Below are 19,368 nucleotides of genomic sequence, written 5' to 3' on the forward strand. Positions count from 1 at the left end.
CAGAGGAGCCATGAGCAGGGGTAGTGGCTGGGACCAAAAAGTGTGAAGACAAAGAACGGAGGAGTCAAGGCGGCCAGAGAGACGCGGGTGGGTCCAGGGCTAACAGCCAGATACCTGCTTCAGACCTCTGGAGACCAAAGTCTCCTAGCTGTGGATCTGGAACTTACCTTGCAGGCTGTTCCCGTTGGTGCTGGTGCAGGTGGGAGGCGGGGAGGTCTGGGGTCTAACCACAGGTGCAAATGCACTCTTCTGTTTCACGGCAGAGACCATGTTGGCTGGTGAGAAGGAGAAGATGCCCGAGGAGCTGCTGCAGTTGGAGGGGAGGCTTGTAGATGAGGCCATGGTGGGGCTGGATGGCACGACTGAGGGAACAAACAGAAGAGAGGGCCACATCCAGAGATGAGGAGGCTTTGTAGATCTGACCCGGTCACTCTGCTCTGGCCATTCTTAGGGAGGGCTTTCCCTACATGCTTGGAACCCTGCCCATTTCTATTCGTCACTTGGTACTTAACATGTGCCACCTTCAAGTGAGTGATTTCCGTGAATTTACTGGGGGCCTATTGGATGCCCGGCAGTATGGCGTCACTAGTGTCACAGGTTTCTAGGGGTGTAGGGTTGATCCCTTTCATTCAGTCCAGTCGATCCCGACACGTGAAGCATGCTATGGAGGAGGACACAGAGCCTCCATCCTCTGAGTTTCCCAGACAAGAAAACAAAAGCCCAAGTCCTTCTTAGGAGGGAGGGATGGCACAGCACAAGCGGGATCAAGGTGTGTGCAGTCATCTCTCGGGAGGCAGAGACACCAGAGAGGACTTCACAGAGAGCTTGTAGGGGAAGCCTTCCATCCCTGGTTGAAACAAGGTTCTAACACGGGATCTGGGGCCGGATGGGACAGCGGGAGGCTAGTTTGAGAGGATGCGGTCACTGATGAAGGAATGAGATGTATGAGGAGGAAGGGGACTCGAAGGTAAAACCAGCCCTGTGACTAAGTTATAGGGCCTAAGGTTGGATCTGGATGTGCTACCACATAGACTCCAGTAGGCAGAAAGCTAGGTAAATGAAAACACTGCCGCATGCAACATTGGTGAGACACACATAACTATAAGTTCAGGTCCCAAGCTCTCCCTTCTCATGGAACTTTCCAGAAATGTTTGTGAGATAGTCGGGGGGGGGGGGGACTCAAAGACAAATGCAACTCCTGTCTGGCAATAGTGGGGGCTCAGAGAATATGCACTGAGAACACTTTGGCATGGTTCCCTTAGGAGACAGAAGACTTCCCGCACAGTGCCAAGGCTAATGTTTTCACATACACACTTCCTTTGCCTCTACGTCCTAGATACTCTTGTGTACTCTACTGGTCATGCCACTTAGTAAACATCACATGTGGCTTTGGGATGCACAAAATTCTTCACATTTTTCCATCTTGTCATTGACAGAATAATATAAGGCCGGGGGCTTATGACTTAAGAAGTCAAAGAAAACATACAAGCGAATTGGAACTCAGAAAGTAGTTGAGGTAATTGCTAAAGCACCTCAGCTAGAATATAGTGCTTGGCCTCATGATGTCGGAAAGTTAGAAATACAGGGGTCATAGGAAAGGGTTGGCATCAGAAGGAAATGATCTTTTGTCACCAGCCCAAGCTAGCCTGGGTCCAAATGGGCCAAAGGCCTTCTGGAGGAAAATGCAGAGGCCCCACCCACACCTCAGAGCTCTCCCCAACGTTTACTAGACTGTACTTTTTTCTTTTAATGAGACCAGCATTTTTATCCATCTCTTAGGATTTGTAAACGTGGGAATGCGCTCAATAATAACACACATTTAAATTGCAAAATTCCTGCATCGGAGGTTGGATTTTTAAATATTCTTAGACTTGAAATCCTGCTGGCTCACCACCGAAGGAAATTAATCTCGTTGGCAAATGCGATCATTATGTGTATTTAGAGGTGGGGAGTTTGTGGGGGCAGTTAACAAGAAAGGGGTGAAATATAGAGGGGTATTGCCATTTGTTACAACATTATTGGTGACTCGCTGCCATAGCACAGAGTGTTCACCAGCCGAATGTCTTATTTTATTTTTTTTATTCTGTCAGAATTTTTCAACATGAGTGGTTTATGAATAATTAAATATTACAGAGACAAAAATTCAAATCAGTTGGGCTCTGTGTTTATTGTTTTATTTGCATTTATGCAGATAATACCGTCCCATCTGAGGGCCTGTTTGAGAATTTAACACTATATTTGTGAGCTCTGAGGAAATCAATGAACGGAAATGAAATGTTCAAGTTTCTCAGGCCAACAGATGTGATCTTAGGCAGAAGTCTCTGGACGTATCGCACCGGCTTGGGAGGGTGAACAACCGAAGCCCTAAATTAAATCGCTACCATATAGCAATTAGCTTATTGATTTAATTAAGAATGCCACCTTTTAATTTTCAGGTCATGATTGAAACATTTTCTGATGGAGTAGCTGGGAGAACGCTGAGGGATAGATCTTTCAATAAATCAAAACCTAATGTGAAACCAACCTCAGCGTCGGCTGGTAAACAGACTTGGAGCTCGCAGAGAGCCGGCAAATTTTAAACGTGCTACAAATGGCCAATTCTAAATGAATAAGGCAGAAAGGAAAAGGGAGCACACCCTGGGCAGAGAATTCCCTCAGAAATAACCCCAGGCCAGGATGACCTGTTCACCTTTGAGCTGTTAGCCACACCTGAGCGTGGAGACAGCAATGTTTTCTGTATTTTTAGATAAGATTCATGAATATTTCTTCATTTAACAGCACTTCCCTGTTCTTCTACAAATGTCTCTGTAACCAGTCACATTTTCTACATCTGAAGAACTCTCCACAATGTTCCAGATGAACCTGGCCATCTACGGAAAGGTCCTCAGAAAGAGATCAAGAGGTTGTGGGGACAGAGCCTGTGACATTTTAGAGCGAGAAATGCCAATTTGCTGAGGCTCTTTAGATGTATGTGTTTTTATAGGAAGATGCCAATTCACTGAGTTCTTTCTATACAACTGAAGGGTTGTGCTCCTCCCCCAAATTCCTTTAAGCTCAATTTCTAAATTTCTTTAAGGTAAGAATAGGGCACCTTGGAATATTCATAGTCTGTATTATGGGGGAGGGAAGTTTATCTTGCCAGACTTTTGTGAAAAGAACGTATGTTTAAATCTGTTGCTTTTCTTTCATTTTTAAGAGCATATTACACACAAAAAGGAAAATAGAAACGTCAGAAAACAAAATATATTATTTAAAGAGGGGAATCTATTGTCACAGCATCAGGATAATGACTTAGATTTACAAATGCCTCCCCCTGTGCCAGACCTGAGGAACAGATTCTGACAAGCAGAATCTTACCCATGTTCCCCAACACTGGTGGAGGTGTGGTTTAGATGCTTCCCCTCTTAAAGATGAGAATGTTGAGACATGGAGAGGACATGAATGTACCCAGGGGCCTTGGTTAGCAACTACTAGAGGTGGATGGCAACCCCATTGCCATCTGACCACAAGTGTGGGTTCTTGGAATGGCATCATGTGGCCACTTTTGTAAAAGGTGAGAATATAGAGATCGCTGCTGGAGAGGATGGTGCTCAAGTTTGAGGGTAGCAGGCTGTGGGGCAGGGGCTCAGACCAAGCAACCCTGCCCACCTGGCCTCTCTGTATGATGCTAAACTCTGCAAGGGAAACATACAGGACTCGGGAAACACATCTACTTACTGGCATAGGGTGAGTTGGCAGCTGAGCCATTGAGGAAGGTTGGGGAGCCACCCAAATTGGACATGGCGGCAGAGCCGTAGCCATTCATGCTCGTGGTGACAGAGTTATAGTTGGTCTGCTGGGGGGTGGTGCTCGGCACATACCCATGTGGTGACACGCTGCTTGAATTGCGGGTGAAACCTGAGAAATGAGGGCAAAACCAAGGGTCAGGGTAGCGTTCAGACACTGGCGTTTGTGGGGAGACCTGGGGTATCAGGGAAGAACATCTCCATTATACCCCCCTCACAGCAACCAAGAGGGAAAAGACCCGGTGATTCATGTGCATGGGTTGGTAGTGCTATCTCTGTGATTAAAATGGGAAGCTAGCAAAGACACATTTCTTAGGAGATCATAAATACTTAGCAGGGCCGTGAGAAGTGGCAATGGGCCTATAAATTATCATTTTGGAGCAGGAATAAATCCCAATCTAAGAGATGTTCTCCCGAGTTAACAGGTTCCTCTTCCCTGGGCAAGAATGATGTGTTGTGGCCTATGAGAACTTTAATTCCATCCCTCTTTGTGATCTGTCAATCATGATTTATGGGGGAAAGTTAGATGTAGAGATGGCTGCATGCAATGCATGCATGCATGCATTCCTTCCAGCCCCCCCTACCAAGTCCCCAGATGTGAAACTAGAAACAAAATTCTACAGTAATATTTGATACACACAAGTGAAGAATCTCTTTTGGAAGAAAAAAATATTATATATAATATATATAAATTTGATCTCCAGTAAATGGCAGAGGCAGGAAGGGTGGGAGGATGAGTTTGTCAAGAGGCAGGGGAAATGGGAGAGAGGGAAAAAGCAGCCTCCTGACCTTGATTGGTGGCTTGTGATGCCTCAGAGACATTCACAGCCAGTTGTCCACTGAAGGAGTTCACGCCCATCATCCCTGCATGAACCGAAGTGTTAGCAAGGGCTGGGAGCTGGTTGTGGTTGCGAGGGACACTGTAGAGGGCCTCTGCAATGTCGGCAGCTCTCTTCAGGATAATCTCCTGGAAAGTCAAAGGCACATCGTTGTTAGCTGCCCTGACTCATACTCCCAACAGCCCCATCCCTTTGTGCTTTCTCTCTGGCAGATTCTGTGCTCGGGGCCATCAGGGGCCAGTCATATAACTTTCTGTATCACTGCTGATGTACCTGTGAGGTCATGTTTCATCATCCTGACAACATCACAGTTGGGGAAACTGAGGCCGTGAAAGGCAGAGAGCTCACTCAGAATACTCATTTCTTTAAAGATGGAGCTGAGATCCAGAATGCCGTTTGTTTCAGTCTGGAACCTATTGTTGTCAAAATATGACAGTACTGTGGGATTTCCCTTCTCTTTCATGCATGGTAACTCAAGGCCTGAGAATCATGTCCTCGGGCTGTCATTCAGGGAAGCCAGATTCTGAGGATTTTAGTACAACTGTTTTCTGGACAGTGAACTCAGGAGAGGAGGGGAAGGAGTGAAATTGGTCAGAGTCAGTTTCCCAAGCAGCTTCAGTTCTTTGCATACAATTGTTCTCTGAAGCATGAACAGTACTCCATTCTATATTTTAGGAGAAGAAATTAAACCCTTCCTTCTCCTAAATTTGCTAAACTTGAGATAAATAAAACAGAATACAGTAACTCTCTTCTTCAGTTATGAAGCACATTCCCAGTGAAGATTAATTTTTAAGTGGAGCATCTTTTCCAGAAAGAGACAGGACACAACAGAAAAGGTAGTGGAAAAATTTCAAAACAGTCCTATGGCATGTCACATCTTAGATAATTAACACTTAGTCTAGTTTTCATACAATAAGGACTCAGAAATTTTTTTCATTGAATGAGGAAGCACTTCATTAATTTAGAGACCTGGACCACTCACCTGGTTGTTGTGGGGCATCCCATACAGGGCTTCAACAAGATCTGCAGCCCTTTTAAGGATCACTTCCTGTCAAGAAAAAAAAAGATAGATGTGCGCTTCTGAATGACAGCAGGTGCCCTTATCCTTTCAATGACAGCATCCCCATCCTTCTTGCCATCCTTTGCCAAGACACAATTGTAAATGCAGTAGCTTGGGGACCCCAGAATGGTGGTCAGTTACCAATTTATCCTTGTTCACATACACACTTAATTGAGTCAAAAGGGGAGCATCATTGGTACTGTAAGATAAAATACATCACTCAATCGTCCGGCATAGGCACGATAAAGCACTCATATGTTTATTGCTGAATACCATTGCGTGGTCATTTGCTGGATTACTATAATCGATGTCATTCAGGGCATGGTATGAATCCCTAAGATGTGTTTATTTTGTACTTAATTGCTTATTCCAGAAACCATGACCTTATCAGACAGGTCGTTTCCAATCAATCTCCAGCCACTGAAGAAGCATGTAGCCTTAAGCTTCTTTTGTTTGTCTCCCTTGTACGGCAGAGCTCTGAGGACATGAGACAGGAAGCTCACACACTGAAGCAATACAGTGTTGATCAAAGGCCCTTGCACAAGGATTCTCCTCTCCCTGGTAGCCCTCCCTGGGCCAATATTTGTGACAAGTAGCCTTGATTTCTTATGCTGCAATTCTTTGCTGTTCCTGTAGTGATGGCGTTTCTTCTCTCTTCCTCACTAATCCTCCTCATAGGTCAATGCTTTATTACTCATCCGGCTTGAAGAAAAAGGCGCTCCCTCCTCTTACTAAGGTGGGCTTCTACGTTTGACTTGCATGAGTCTAATCAGTGGAGGCACTCTATAAAACACATATTAGGACAAACACAAGCTACTCTCTCTTCATTTCCTCAGCTCTGTCTATAGATTCATCTACACTAGCATAAGGAAAAGATAGTAGCAACATTAGGGTTGGAACGGGTGAAATGGGGCCTAGCGAAGAGCCACATCCAACAGTGTGAGGTAGAGAGGGGACTTATGAAAGATTTGTTTACTGTAATTCAGTGTTGATAAAGTTGCAATGGAAGAATAACTTTAAAATCAGATGCCTTGGAGTTCAGAACGGGGAAACGGTGCTGTTCCATTTTCAGACGCTGCAGACACTGATCAGAAAATAGGGCTATAATTGCATTCATTTCGCTGTCACCATAGCCTCTTCAAAAATCCTTGAACAAATCTTTCAATGACAAGCTTTTAGATATATATTAGCATTTTTTTCAATTCAAAATTCTCCACAATATAAGATAAAACAGTTGTCATACTGCAGTAACTACTTATCACATATATAATGTCCTAAACTCCAAGATGAGAGAGGGGACTTTCCAGTTCTTGATAAACTGCCAGACCTCCCCCCACTTTCTAAAACAATGCAGTCATTTTTCATGTAAAGGGTAAAAAGAACACTATAATCAATGGAATCTGAACCAATATATCTACAATTATCCCTTCACTTTTAAATGCAAGCTACACAATAATTTACCACTTTTTTTTTGTATCTGACCATAATTGACCACAGCAAGGGAACACTAAACCCTACCCCCAGCTCAAATCCAGCTAGTGCCACTTTCCTCAGAACCTTGTGGCTTTATCTGGCTCCAAGGAAAGACTAAAGCATAACAGTAGCAACTTAGTTCTTTATTAAGAGATTTGCCATCTCTGCATCGATGGTCATGGATTTCTCCAAATAAATATTGATGCCGATGTCTGGGCTCTCCTGGGAAGGTGTTTCTCTTCTTTTGGATTTTTGAAGAAAAAAATCTCTATATACAAATCTCTTGTTTGTCAAACTTATGACTCAGTTATATAATAAAGTAGTGGATTTCAGCCTTGCAACACTGTAATCGGAGATTGTAGCCAGTCTTGTTTTTTATTAATTTCACAAAATCAGGGAGTAAATAAGTTCAGAGTGAATGCCAAAGTCTTAGAAGAATTTGTAAGTCTGAAATATTGCATTTTTGGTGATCAAGTTCTCAGTGATATGACCAACCTGGTGGTTTATTTGGTGTCAGAAATCTGGTTGTCATTTTACTACTTGAAAATAAAGGACATGGATTCTCCCTGTCTCTCCCCACCTCCCCCACACACACTGGATCTTTTTGATCCTCAGTATTACTGTCTTTGATTCATGATGGTGGAGCTTGTTTTTCTAACCTAGCAGATGGGCACAGGCATGGCGTTGGCATAATGTCACTTCAAACCATCATTTGAATTTCAAGGAAGATGAATCCGGATGGCTTGTCCTAGAAGCTGCGGCCTTAAATGATACCTCACTCCTCTGAAATTGTCCTTCACTGTAGAATTAAATGTGGGGTTTTAGGGAGAGCCACATGGAGTGTAGCCCCGCCAGTGTGATTGGGTTTCTGCTAGTTACGTGTGCAAATGGGGAGGAAGAAAGGCATTCCTGGGCCCTCGGTGAGTTAGTGCCACAGCCCTGCGAGGTGCTTGGATTTCGGTGACCAGAAAATTGCTCTCACCTCCATGTCATTACGTTCCCGGTGAACTAGCCCCCAAGCGTGTTTGTGTTGGGGATCTAATATATTGCCTTTCAATCAGAGCTGAGAGCCACTGAACACAGAGACAGAACATGACGAGCAGGTCAGGAAAGCAATAAAGATTTTACAGAGCTGTCCAAGGTGCTAAATTTACTCAATAATGGGTTTGGCACCATAGTGTTAACCTCTCATTTACTACCAGTTTGAGGGACTAAATTGAAGTAGCTGACTTCATTTACCTTGAAATGTATATTTTATGACATTATGTAAGTAGATTGAGAGGGCCCTGCAGTTTTAACAATTTAAAGGCTAAAGCATGTTTAAGACGAAACTTGAATATTTATTGTATATTGCACTTAAAGTATATAGAATGTTAAAATGTATTGATTAAATTTGTAAAAGGCATTATAAAAATGACAGGTAATATAAGAGATGAATGTCTTTTAAAATCAAATTGATAGTATATGCTATCTCTTCTGGGGCCACAAGTGTAATTTTTTTGCAGTTTTGTATGATAATTTGAAAAATCTGTAATTTCACATTTGGAAATGATTGAGCCTAAGATTTTATTTTTCTTAAAATAAAAAGAAAGAAATTTCCCACCAGGGGGAAAACTAGATATTTCTTATAGTATTTTATCTTGGAAATTATTTCTTAAGTCCTACTTTGGTGGCACTAGGTGGGAGTATAGTAGAAGGAACCTTCAATTCTGATATTCAGTTTCAACACTTCTGAAAAGAAAACCTACTTGACTGGTATTAAAATATAATTTTTTAAGGCATTCATTTATTAGGGAGATTCTCCCCTTTTTTTCATAATGATAAAACGCACCCCTCCCCTGGTCAAATTTTTAAACAGAAGGACCGCGAGATTAGAGTCTTCCAGGATAATTAATCCAAGACTTGGATTTCAAATGTAAATCCCATTGGCGAATAAAGAAAACATTCAAAAGTATAATAAATATTGAACATCTTCAGAGTCCCCTTTAAAGATCTAATGCTTGTTCTCTCGCAAAATTCGGAGTCAGATGGTTTTCTGGTTTTTGTTTTGTTTTGCTTTTGGTTTTGGTTTGCTCTGCATGGCCCTGAAGTCTTAAAGAAACGGAAAGTATTTGCTCTTAAAAACAGCCTCATGGTGACCTATTTCCTCACAATCACACTCTATCTTCTCCTGTCTTTAGACAGTGGTCATGGAAAAAAGATTATATGGGTGGGGGCGGGGCTTGTGGGAAGGGGCTATGCTACAAAATCAGAAAACTGTAGGGGCTCGAGGTGAGGTTCCAGGGAAGGGGTCAAGTGTGACTGCTACCGCCTTTTCTTATGATACGGGATCACCGTAGCTGAATGGGCTACAAAGCGAAGTCCCATTTTTCCCATGTGGTCAACCAACCCGGTGGTGAGTGATTCCTGAGCTACTTGTGGCCTCAGTCATCACCTCTGAGTATAATCAGATAGCTGCTGTAAAGACCCTTACCCTCCCAGAACTCTACAAGGGTTACCCATGACCTTCATCTTCTAGTCACTCTACCCTGGCCTATCTTCTTGCCCTGTGATGCAGGAGAGCTGGTCTCAGTTCAGGTCTAGGCAATACTCCTGAACCCAGAGGCAGGATGGTGGGTTCCTTCTCTGCTATTTCCTTACTCTATTCTTGTTACCTTTCCTTCTTTGGAGAAACCACTCGCAAAGCCTCCCACTCTGCCTGAGACTGGAGGTAGCAGTAGTCGGGTGGTAAAGGCAGAGAAAGTGAAATAAAAGCTCAGCTGGTCTTTACAGAGAACATTTGGTAAATGAAGCAATGGAGACTCAGACAGGTCAGACAATTTTCTCTGAGTGGACACAGTTGATGCGTGGCTGAGCGGGGATTCAACCCGAGACCTGCTATATTTAAGAACCTTAGACCTTGACAGAGCTTCTAATCCTTCAGAAATGATTTCAGCTTCTCTGCAACCCTAATCATTTATCTCCCTCTTTCCTTTCAAAAAACAGCACTGACCAGACTACCCAGAAATGCATAGAATATATGCCATAAAATATTTTGCTCTGTCTGAAAGATGCATGCCCACACTAGCCACTGCTAGATGACAGACTAGTTAAGGCCCTGGATTCATCTCATTCTCCTTCGTTAAGGTCCTGGAACCATGCTCAGTGAAATCTAGGCCCTGAGAAAGTTCCTTGGGAAGAGTCCCTTCTGGGAGTCCATCACTGATCTTCCAAAAGCGCATTTCTAATTCATATTATTATACCAGTGACATATTTACTGCAACTCATAAAAGCGCAAGAGTGAAATTTGGTGTTCTATTTGGTTCCTTACGCTTGAATCCAATGTGTAAATTCCCAAAGGTTAAGTTCTGATCTCTGAACTTTTAACATCACTTTTTCTCTTAGGAATTTGCTCTTTCATGCCTGCCAGCTTGAACTTACATTTTTAATGTTGTGGTTAATAGAATAGCTGTGTTAGGGCATTAGCTCAGGTTATAGGTGTCTAGCAGCGTGAGCCTGGACGTGGTAGATGGCAGCTTGTGATCAGCTACACTCTCAAGTCCTAAAAAAAATACACAGTTCTTTGCACATTCACAGAAAAGTCACCTCAGTGACCTGGAATGTCATGTCAAATATGCAGAGACAGCCAGCTCATCTTTCATTTCACGAGGATAAAATCTCTAGAGATCATTTCCCCCATCCATGGGAGTTTCCTCTTTATCATTTGGCTTCAGTTAATAACCCAAAGGGGAAGGTTGCGCAAGTGCCAACACATGCACTTACTCCAGCTCAACATTTTGAGCAACGTAGACACTGATGAGTGGGGAGAGGGCTAGAACCTGCTTTCTGTCACAGCTCATACACGCCAACTTCTGCTTCTTAGGGGTAACGGCTCAACAACTCAGATGCTTTCAAATGTCAGATTTGGATTTGGAGACTCTGGGAACTCATAAAGGATTCCCCGACCATAGTAGAGGACAACACATACCACCATTCACACTACCCCAACCAGGTGATTAACATTTTGGGCGATGTAAAAGGCAACAGAAGAGAAACATGACAGACTTGAATGATCAAAATCAAAAATGATTCAAGTGATTCCCAAAGGAAAGGGCGAAAGTGTTCAATAATAATGTCTACTCCTCTGACACCCATTTATTACCCAATACCCTTTCTGTTATCAGAGAACTCAGCATGCAGTGGATCAGATCAGCAATATAAAATAAAACAGAATGGCAGTCACTACTGCCTTGGAAATAACCAGCCTTTATTAAGGAAATCAGCATTGGTTTCAGTAGGTGCCCGCTGCAGAGTTTATTGAAGGGCCCAGATTTTGCCCAGCTTGCTTGCCGTGTGGGTGCTGGCTCCTTCAATTCTTGCTCCAAAAAGCCTGGGTGACATTACTGATTGGTGCACCCCAAAGGTGAAATATTCAATTAGAAGTTTTCAGGAGCCTTTCCCCCAAAATGCTGGATGCACCAAGCAATAAACACCAGTTGTATTGAGATGTGTTTCTTTGGAGGATAGGTTTATATCCTGACTTCCTGTATGTTTATTTAGCCAAATGGAAAATTCCACAATGGGAGACTCTACATTCTAAAAATTCAGAATAATGAGGGCAGCGAGGAGATGGGTGAGACAAACCAAAATAATGCTTGGGCACTGTTCAGTTCCCTGTCCTCTGAGACATTCTTCACATTTTTTCATTTTTCTTGTAATATGAAACTTCGTGAAAGAGAGCTTCCCGCACGTCGTTAGAGGCCCTTGGTGTCACACTTTAGCACCCTTTCCTCAGAAGCCCTGTGACTGAGAAGAGTCACTTACATTTAGCATGGATATAATTAAGCATGATTCTGTTGAAAGGGGCACTCTCATTACGGCTAAGGACCACTTTAGAGTAAATTGAAATGGAAAGGAAAGGCACAGAGGAGGTGGAGGTAGCAAGTGGATATTTCCAGGGACGCATAAAATGCCAAATGTGTAACAATTAGATTTTACAGTGCTGCACTCTAAAGACTTCAAAGTGTTTTTCTATTATATAAGAAGACTCAGCTGGTGCTGGGGTGACGGCTCAGTCAGGAAAGGGCTTGCTTCACGAGCTTGAGGACCTCAGTTCGATCCCCAGCTTCTCTGTAAAGGCATAGCTGTGTGTGCCTCAAACCCCAGAGTTTAGAAAGCAGAGAACAGATTTTCTTGGGGCTCTCTGCCTAACTGTGGAGTTTGGAGTTCAGCAAGGGATCATCTCCAAAACCAGGGAAAGTAAAGAAGATGCAGCGTCAACCTCTGGCCTTCACATGCAACATGTGTATGCATAACCCTACACATTTATCAACACACACAGGAAAATTTTCTTTCAGATAAATAAATAAATAATGACTCACCTGAACCTATGACTACCCTACAGAACACTCTGGTGAATAATTTATCTGTTTCTTTTTTTTTTTTTTAAATCAAGTTCCAAAAATCTGTGTCCATTTCAATAATAAAACCATTAAGTATTTCTATTATCATTTGTGTGTGAGTGATTGTGCATGTATGTGTGTGTGTGTGTGTGTGTGTGTGTGTATAAGTATGTTAGTGAAAGGGAGAGGAAGAGGAGTGGTAGAAAGAAAGAGAGAGAGAGAGAGAGACAGAGACAGAAACAGAGACAGAGAGAATAAGTATTTGAACATCTGTGTGGGTGCCAGTAGAGGCCAAAAGAGGGCATGGGATCTTCTGGAGTGAAGGTTACAGGTGCATATGAGCTACCTGACATGGGTGCTGACCCTGGTCCTCTGGAGGAGCAGTAAACATTCTTAACCACTGAACCATCTTGCCAGATTCCAAAGTTGCAAGTATTTAAAATAAAAACAAAAGAGTCTGCTGTAACTACCACCAGGGTCCAAGGCACCCAAAGCTCCCTAGTGTAGAGAAAACGTGGAAGACATTTGTGATTCTATCCTGACTTTCTGATGATTTTGTGTGCAGATTAGACGTCAGCCCTCCTACTTCCCAAGTGTCTTAATATGTGTCGTAATGCAGGTTGTGTTGGGGATGTCCCAGAAAGCAGGCTTCTGTCATCATCAGCATGGTGTAGGAGCCTTCTGAACCCCATGAGATTAAAGTCTGCTGTAAGCTAACATGGCTGGATCCACGTAAGACATCCTAACTTACATGATCGACTTTTACAGTGGAAAGAAAAAGGCTGTTTTCGCGCAGCCGTTATTGCCTCAATGGAAAAAAAAAATCAATGAACGTGAAATGAACAAGAGATTTTGTCTGAGCTGCAGTTAATACCACTGGAGAGCTATGGATATTAAAAGGTCAACAAATAAATTAGCCAGAGTGTTATGAAATGAATGATTTGGCTTATAATTTTATTGAGTGAAAATTGTTCCCTGCCTATTAGACCAGGTAATTTTTATCTGGTGCCCCAACGACTGTTCCATAAGCAATAATACAGTTGTAAGAGCTGCTGGTTCGATCATGTGACCTCTGAGAAGCTGGCCAGGACAGCCGACTTCCCGATGATGGATAACACAGCGTAGCTTGGTCTCCAGGAGGTGCCAAGCCTCCCTTCCTGCGAGGAATCTCATAAAAGAAACATTACAAGTTGATTCATTTTACCAAAATGTTCGACTTTTCAGGTGCCAGCAGTTCCGTGTAAATTGTGAAAACGGGCATTGCTGGGAAGAGTTACAATGGCTTTCCCTCCTCGCTTTTGGTCGCTGGGCTTTCTCTTCTAAATGGTGTCATAGTAATTGGTGAATGGGAGCCTGGGGTGCTTCCTGCCACACATACAGTGAAGAATGGTATCTGTGCCCTTGTGGATGTGACCTGCTCTGAGGTACAAAGATGAACCCGCCAACCCCTGGCTGCCTCTTCTCATTGCAATTCATTGTGCCGGTTTAAGACCAGCGCTCTGGGTTAGGTCCTGCCGAGTGGCCTTGGAAATCGACTTTCTGATCAGGATAAAAGGCTCTCCTGAAAGGGAAAACTCTGGACAGAGATGCCTTTTTCAGGGGTAGGTTGTAAAGTGAGCACACGAAACAAAGCTGCCTAGAGTCAAAATTACCCTTGAAAGTCTTTTAAGTCACCTTTAAGGCGCCAAGGCCGAGGCTTTTGAGAAACACACACACACACACACACACAAAAAAAAGCCAAATATTATTTCTGTCTCTCTTTGTCTTTGGGACCTGGCTTCCTTTCCCTTAGGGCAAAATGAAATTAATATCTTGCTTGAGAATAAAAGGTCTTGGAATGAACAAATGAGATGCTTGTCATATGTGCATGTGAAGTGTATGTATGTAAATGTATATATATGTATGCGTGCGTATGTGTGCAAAATGCATGTGTGTTTACATTTATGTTAAACTTAAGTGGTGGACTTAAGTTGACTTTGGCTTTGTGGAGTTACTGAACAATGTTGGTTATTGTACGTCTATCTGGGTGAATCACATCTGTGAATTGTATTTCCCAAGGTTTAAGAGGTGGCCTTGAGTATATCTGCAATTAAAATCCAGTGCCTTGGGCTGGGGAGTTGGCTCAGTTTGTAGAGTTCTTGCTAGCACTCAGAAAGTCCTGGGTTTGAGCCCGGACACTGCATAAAGCTGGGTGTGATAGTATACCTCTGCAATTCCAGAATTCAGAGGTAGAAGACAGGAGGATCAGACATTAAAGGCCATTCATGGTTATATAGCAAATTGGAAGCCATCCTGGGATATATGACACCTTGTCTCCCAAAAATTACAAAAAAAAATAAGTAAGTAAGCAAATAAATAATAAATAAATAGAGGAAAAAATCCAGGGCCTTGAAAGGTGGAGAAATGGCCCAAGGTTAAGCATGGGTACTGCTCTTACAAAAGACTGGGTTTCAATTTCCATGTTGGGTAGCTTACAATTGCCTCAATAACTCCAGTTCCACGGGATCCAACACCTCTAGCCTTCATGGGCATCTGCATTTACTTGGACAAGGAGAGGTGTTCCTGTGCGCATGCACACACACACACACACACACACACACACACACACACACACACAAACAAAATAAAATGCACCCTTTATAAAACTCCAGGTCCTCTTGATTGCTGGGGACTCAGCAGTACCTCCAATGCTTAACTGCTGTATTACCCAGGGCTGAAGAGAGTGAGCAAGAATTCTGCCCTTGGCCCCTTGACTGTGCACCTATGGTTTCAGTCTTGAACAGGATCTCCTGGTGGCTGAAAGATGGAATTGGCTTGGCCCCTTCCTCCTGGCATTCTTATACAGGGTGGGTCTATGAAGTAGGTTAAACTGAATCTGTCTCCAGGAACTCAGTCCTCAAAGAACACTTGGGAGAGTTCCAGAACTCAGCTGGTGGGTAGCTGTTCCTATGAGCCCTCACCACACAGGCTGAGCAGGCAAAAAGAAGTCATTCTCCCCCCTGGATTGCCCGTGTGGGCCTCTAATTCTTGCTACTACTTTCGCCTAGCTCAGCCATTTGTGAGCTAACTTTGGTCAATGCCACATCTCTCCTCCACCCAACTGAGCCTGAGGGATTTTGAGACTGGCATGCAAAACCTCCTGTCTTTAAAATCCCAATTTCCTTATTCTCAGAAGCAGTAAGTACATGGGGGCTCGGGCACTAGATCTGAAGAGGTCCCACACAGTGAGTGCTTCCCAAGCAATGGCCAACAATATCGGTGATCCCCACTTCTTTTACTGGGCCTCTTGGCAAGCTATACCCATGCTGTACTCGATGGTGTTATGATGGAGATGGGATCCTGTCTGTAACACCCTGAGCGTGACTGTGAAGGGAATATTGTTGGGACAGTATGGGAAGGTGGGAAGCCACCACTCCTGGGCTGCATACGCTGCCATAGGAAGCCTCAGCTCTCTACTGCGTGAGGACCAGCACATTGCTTTGCTCTCTGCCTCTGTCTGCTCGTCCCTAAGAGGGACATATACCAGAAACAAGCAGAAAATTGTAGTGAAAAATAAGCCAGCAAAATATAAAAATCATCTAAACGAGTGAACATTATTATTTTGTGAGGCTCATGTGACTTTTGGTGAAAAGTATGTTTCTTATTGCATGCATTTGTATATGTGTATGTGTATTCACATGTGTTCGGGTATGTATGCAAGCTTTCCTATGGAGGCAAAGGGTAATGTCTGGTATCTTCCTGAGTGCTCCCCACTTTACATACTGAAGGATCCCTTGCTGAACTTGGAGCTTGCCAATTGCCTCTTCTAGCTAGCCCACTGGTCCGAGGGACCCCTTGTCTTTGTCCCCTGAGACTGAGATTACAGGCAAACTATCTGCCTGGCTTAAGTTAACTCAGTCCTCAGGCTTGGACAGCAAGCACTTTATCGACTGCGTCATCTCTGCATCCCACCGCCACCTCTTTCTCTAGATAAAGCTGAGTATAGGCACGTAAGTGTGTGCAAATGCACACATCTGTATACTGCTTCAGCAGGGCCCAGATCTAGGCTCGACTCCCAGGATAAAAGAAGTTTAAGTGTTAAAGGAGAGCCAAGTTCCTGAGCTAGGCACATTATCAAAATGGGGAGATGGAATTTGCCTCTCAGTTTTCTGGCAGATGAAGACAAGGGAGGGGAAAGTGGATGCCGTTCCATAGTTTGTGTTTTTCCAAGAGAATGCAGAGACAAGATGTTTCCTGAAACCAAGCTCAAGGGTGCTTCCCCCGCCCCTCGAAGAATGAATTGGATAGACCATACGACTGGCATTTGTTTCTGGGCTTTTGTTTGAGCAAGGTCACACGTGTTTGCTGATGCAATGTTAATAAAGTTTCCTTAAATTAGAGAAGTAAAGAGATGGAGGGGATGGAAGAGGGAATGGTGACAGAGACGGTAGAACACGGAGACGCTGGGTCTTTCTTTTACTGAATTCCTTAGTCATCCCCCTTTCCTGCTTGAAGGCAATGTGGTTATGCAAAGATTTCTTATGTGTATTTTTCCTGATGCAAACTGTGGGTTTTGAATTACTGATAGTCTGTGCATAAAGACTAAAACAATAAAAGCACAATTAAAATACATTGTACACAGTCAACTCGAGCTTTATTTTGCCCCAGCTCTGTATGTATGATAAATCCCTAACAGTGAATACTCTTTCGGGAGGGTGATTTGGGGGTCTCATCTCTCCACTAAGCAAAAACCGCGCTTGCGACTGGAATCTGAATTTCAATTTTGCAAGGGTACAGTTGAACTGAATAATCTTTGGCACAATGCAGTGTGCAACTGAGCCACTAAATGGCTGATTTACTAAATTATTATTAGATGAGCCCTTGCTGTTCCAAATGAAAGTGCAGCCACCGACTTCCTCCATGGTGAGTTCAAATTGTTCTGTGTTTAAATATTCAGCATGAGGCTAATGTGAACTGATGAAATGAGACGATAAACATTCACTTTCGATACAAAGAGAGCGGCAGAGAGGCAACACATCATGAGGCCCTTGGAGGTGAAAATGATTTACGCTTTAGAATGTAGCTGACGACTTCCATTACTTTAAGGTACTCTTAATTAGCCCAACATTTGAAATGACTGATTCCTGCGTTCAAGTAGAGCAGCTTCACAGGGTCCGAGATTTTCAAATGGCAATGAAGGAGAGGCTCCCGGGAGGATCTGCTCCTGCCTCAATGAGTCCAAACCTAGAGTGGCATCCACGGTTGGCCGGGTCACCAGCACCAGCAGAGATGTGTATCTGAGCAACTACAGCAATTGACATTCAGGGTATGCTTTAGATTCATCCAAAGGGTCTATGACCCATGTGCCCTTTGGTCCACGCTTTTGCATGCTAACCCCATGACAAGCCACATTTTAGTCCATGGCCCCATGGACACACAGCCACAATCTCAGCAGCTTTCGTACTGACACCTGCTGGAATCAACTACCACTGTCGTGCCTTTGGACAAATCAAAGCCCTCCTGTCTCATGTCACTTTTGAGGCCAGTTATAGGCAAGCACTTAAAATATTGTGATCACTTACAGTAGATTAGAATTTTTTTATTGGCGCCACGTTGCCATAACAACACGGAGACAGCAGATGACTTAAGCTAGGCTTGCAAAGCACAAGGCTGCTCATCTGGCAGTTAAAATGAATACAGTTCATTTCACAAGTTTCCCATATGGACTCTTAGTGTATGGTAATGAGGAGACCATATGGTGAGAGAAAAATGCTCGGAGAACAATTGGGATCCAATGGCTGAGTGGGGAGAAGTTGGGAGAGACAGCCGAGTGAGAGATTCTGGTGTGCTCTTGGGGGTTCGAGGTTTGGCTGGGGTTTGGGGGGGATGACTGTTTCCCATAGGGGTTTTGAGTTTCTTAATCCATTCCTTAATATGTCGGCTGTGTGAAATGACAAACATCTTGCAAATTTTGCAATATCATCCATCACACACTGTCAGCAGTGTTTGCAGATCTGACTCGCAGGAGCCTTTAAGTGTGCTGTGCTTAAAAGGCAACAGTACCAAGTTTTTAGACAAAGTGCAGGAGAATTTAAGCACTTCTGACAAGCTGAGACATTAGCAGTAATGATTTTAAAAACACTCGCATCTTTTGCCTGCATGTTTAGCTGTAAATAATGCTAGGATGTATAAAAGCTTTAAAGGAAAAATGTAATAAATACTTTTTATTATGTTTCATAAGGGATGACAAATGCTCGCCGCCATGTCTGTGGCTGTCTATCCATGCAAACGTATGGAGATGGATGACTTCTTCTCCCTCTCACTACCAACCAGATCCAGAACCTGGGCAGACAGCTAGAGAAGACTGTATAGTCAATCCTGCGCTATCCATGCTTCATAAAAGATGAATATAAATGCATTAGTTAGACACGGTGAGCTAAATTAGAAGGTCAGGCAGGGCTGGGAGGGCTGAAAAATCACACAACCAATGAGTGTAATTACTCTTTCTTAAGTCTATTAAGTGGTGTTGTTCTATCAAGGCTCTGGGGTATAGGACACGAAGAACAAGATAAAGTAATGTGTATTTATGACTCCCACTGGATCAATTTACCAGATATTTTCAGCTCCATAAAGCAAAATACACAAATGTGGCCTTTGTTGCTTTCCCCAAATTGCTTGATTTTCTCTAGAAGGGAGACTGGATCTCATAATCAAACAGTGGTAGCCTGGGAGAGATTTCCAAACCAGCCCCTATGCATAGAGGAAGGAGGAAAAGCTACTGAGCAACTGAGGGGCATGGGCAGAAGATATTGCAGAGGAAGAGAAGGCAGAAAGTAATTGCCTTTAGGCAG

General features: G+C 43.4%; 1 protein-coding gene across 8 annotated transcripts in view; it reads right to left on the minus strand.

Moving 5' to 3' along the window:
- Positions 1–19,368, minus strand: part of Ebf1 (EBF transcription factor 1) — a 389,901-nt gene that overhangs the window by 9,804 nt on the left and 360,729 nt on the right. For all 8 annotated transcript variants that reach the window (XM_048435960.3, XM_048435959.3, XM_048435958.3 and 5 more), the window contains 4 exons: positions 5,607–5,672; positions 4,575–4,752; positions 3,718–3,897; positions 168–362 (listed from right to left, as the gene is read on the minus strand). In XM_048435960.3, coding sequence (XP_048291917.1) covers positions 168–362; positions 3,718–3,897; positions 4,575–4,752; positions 5,607–5,672 — 619 coding nt within the window. The remainder of the gene's footprint in view (positions 1–167; positions 363–3,717; positions 3,898–4,574; positions 4,753–5,606; positions 5,673–19,368) is intronic.

The sequence above is a fragment of the Myodes glareolus genome, chromosome 9 (assembly GCF_982192425.1).
Source record: "Myodes glareolus chromosome 9, mMyoGla1.1, whole genome shotgun sequence".
NCBI lineage: Eukaryota > Metazoa > Chordata > Mammalia > Rodentia > Cricetidae > Myodes > Myodes glareolus.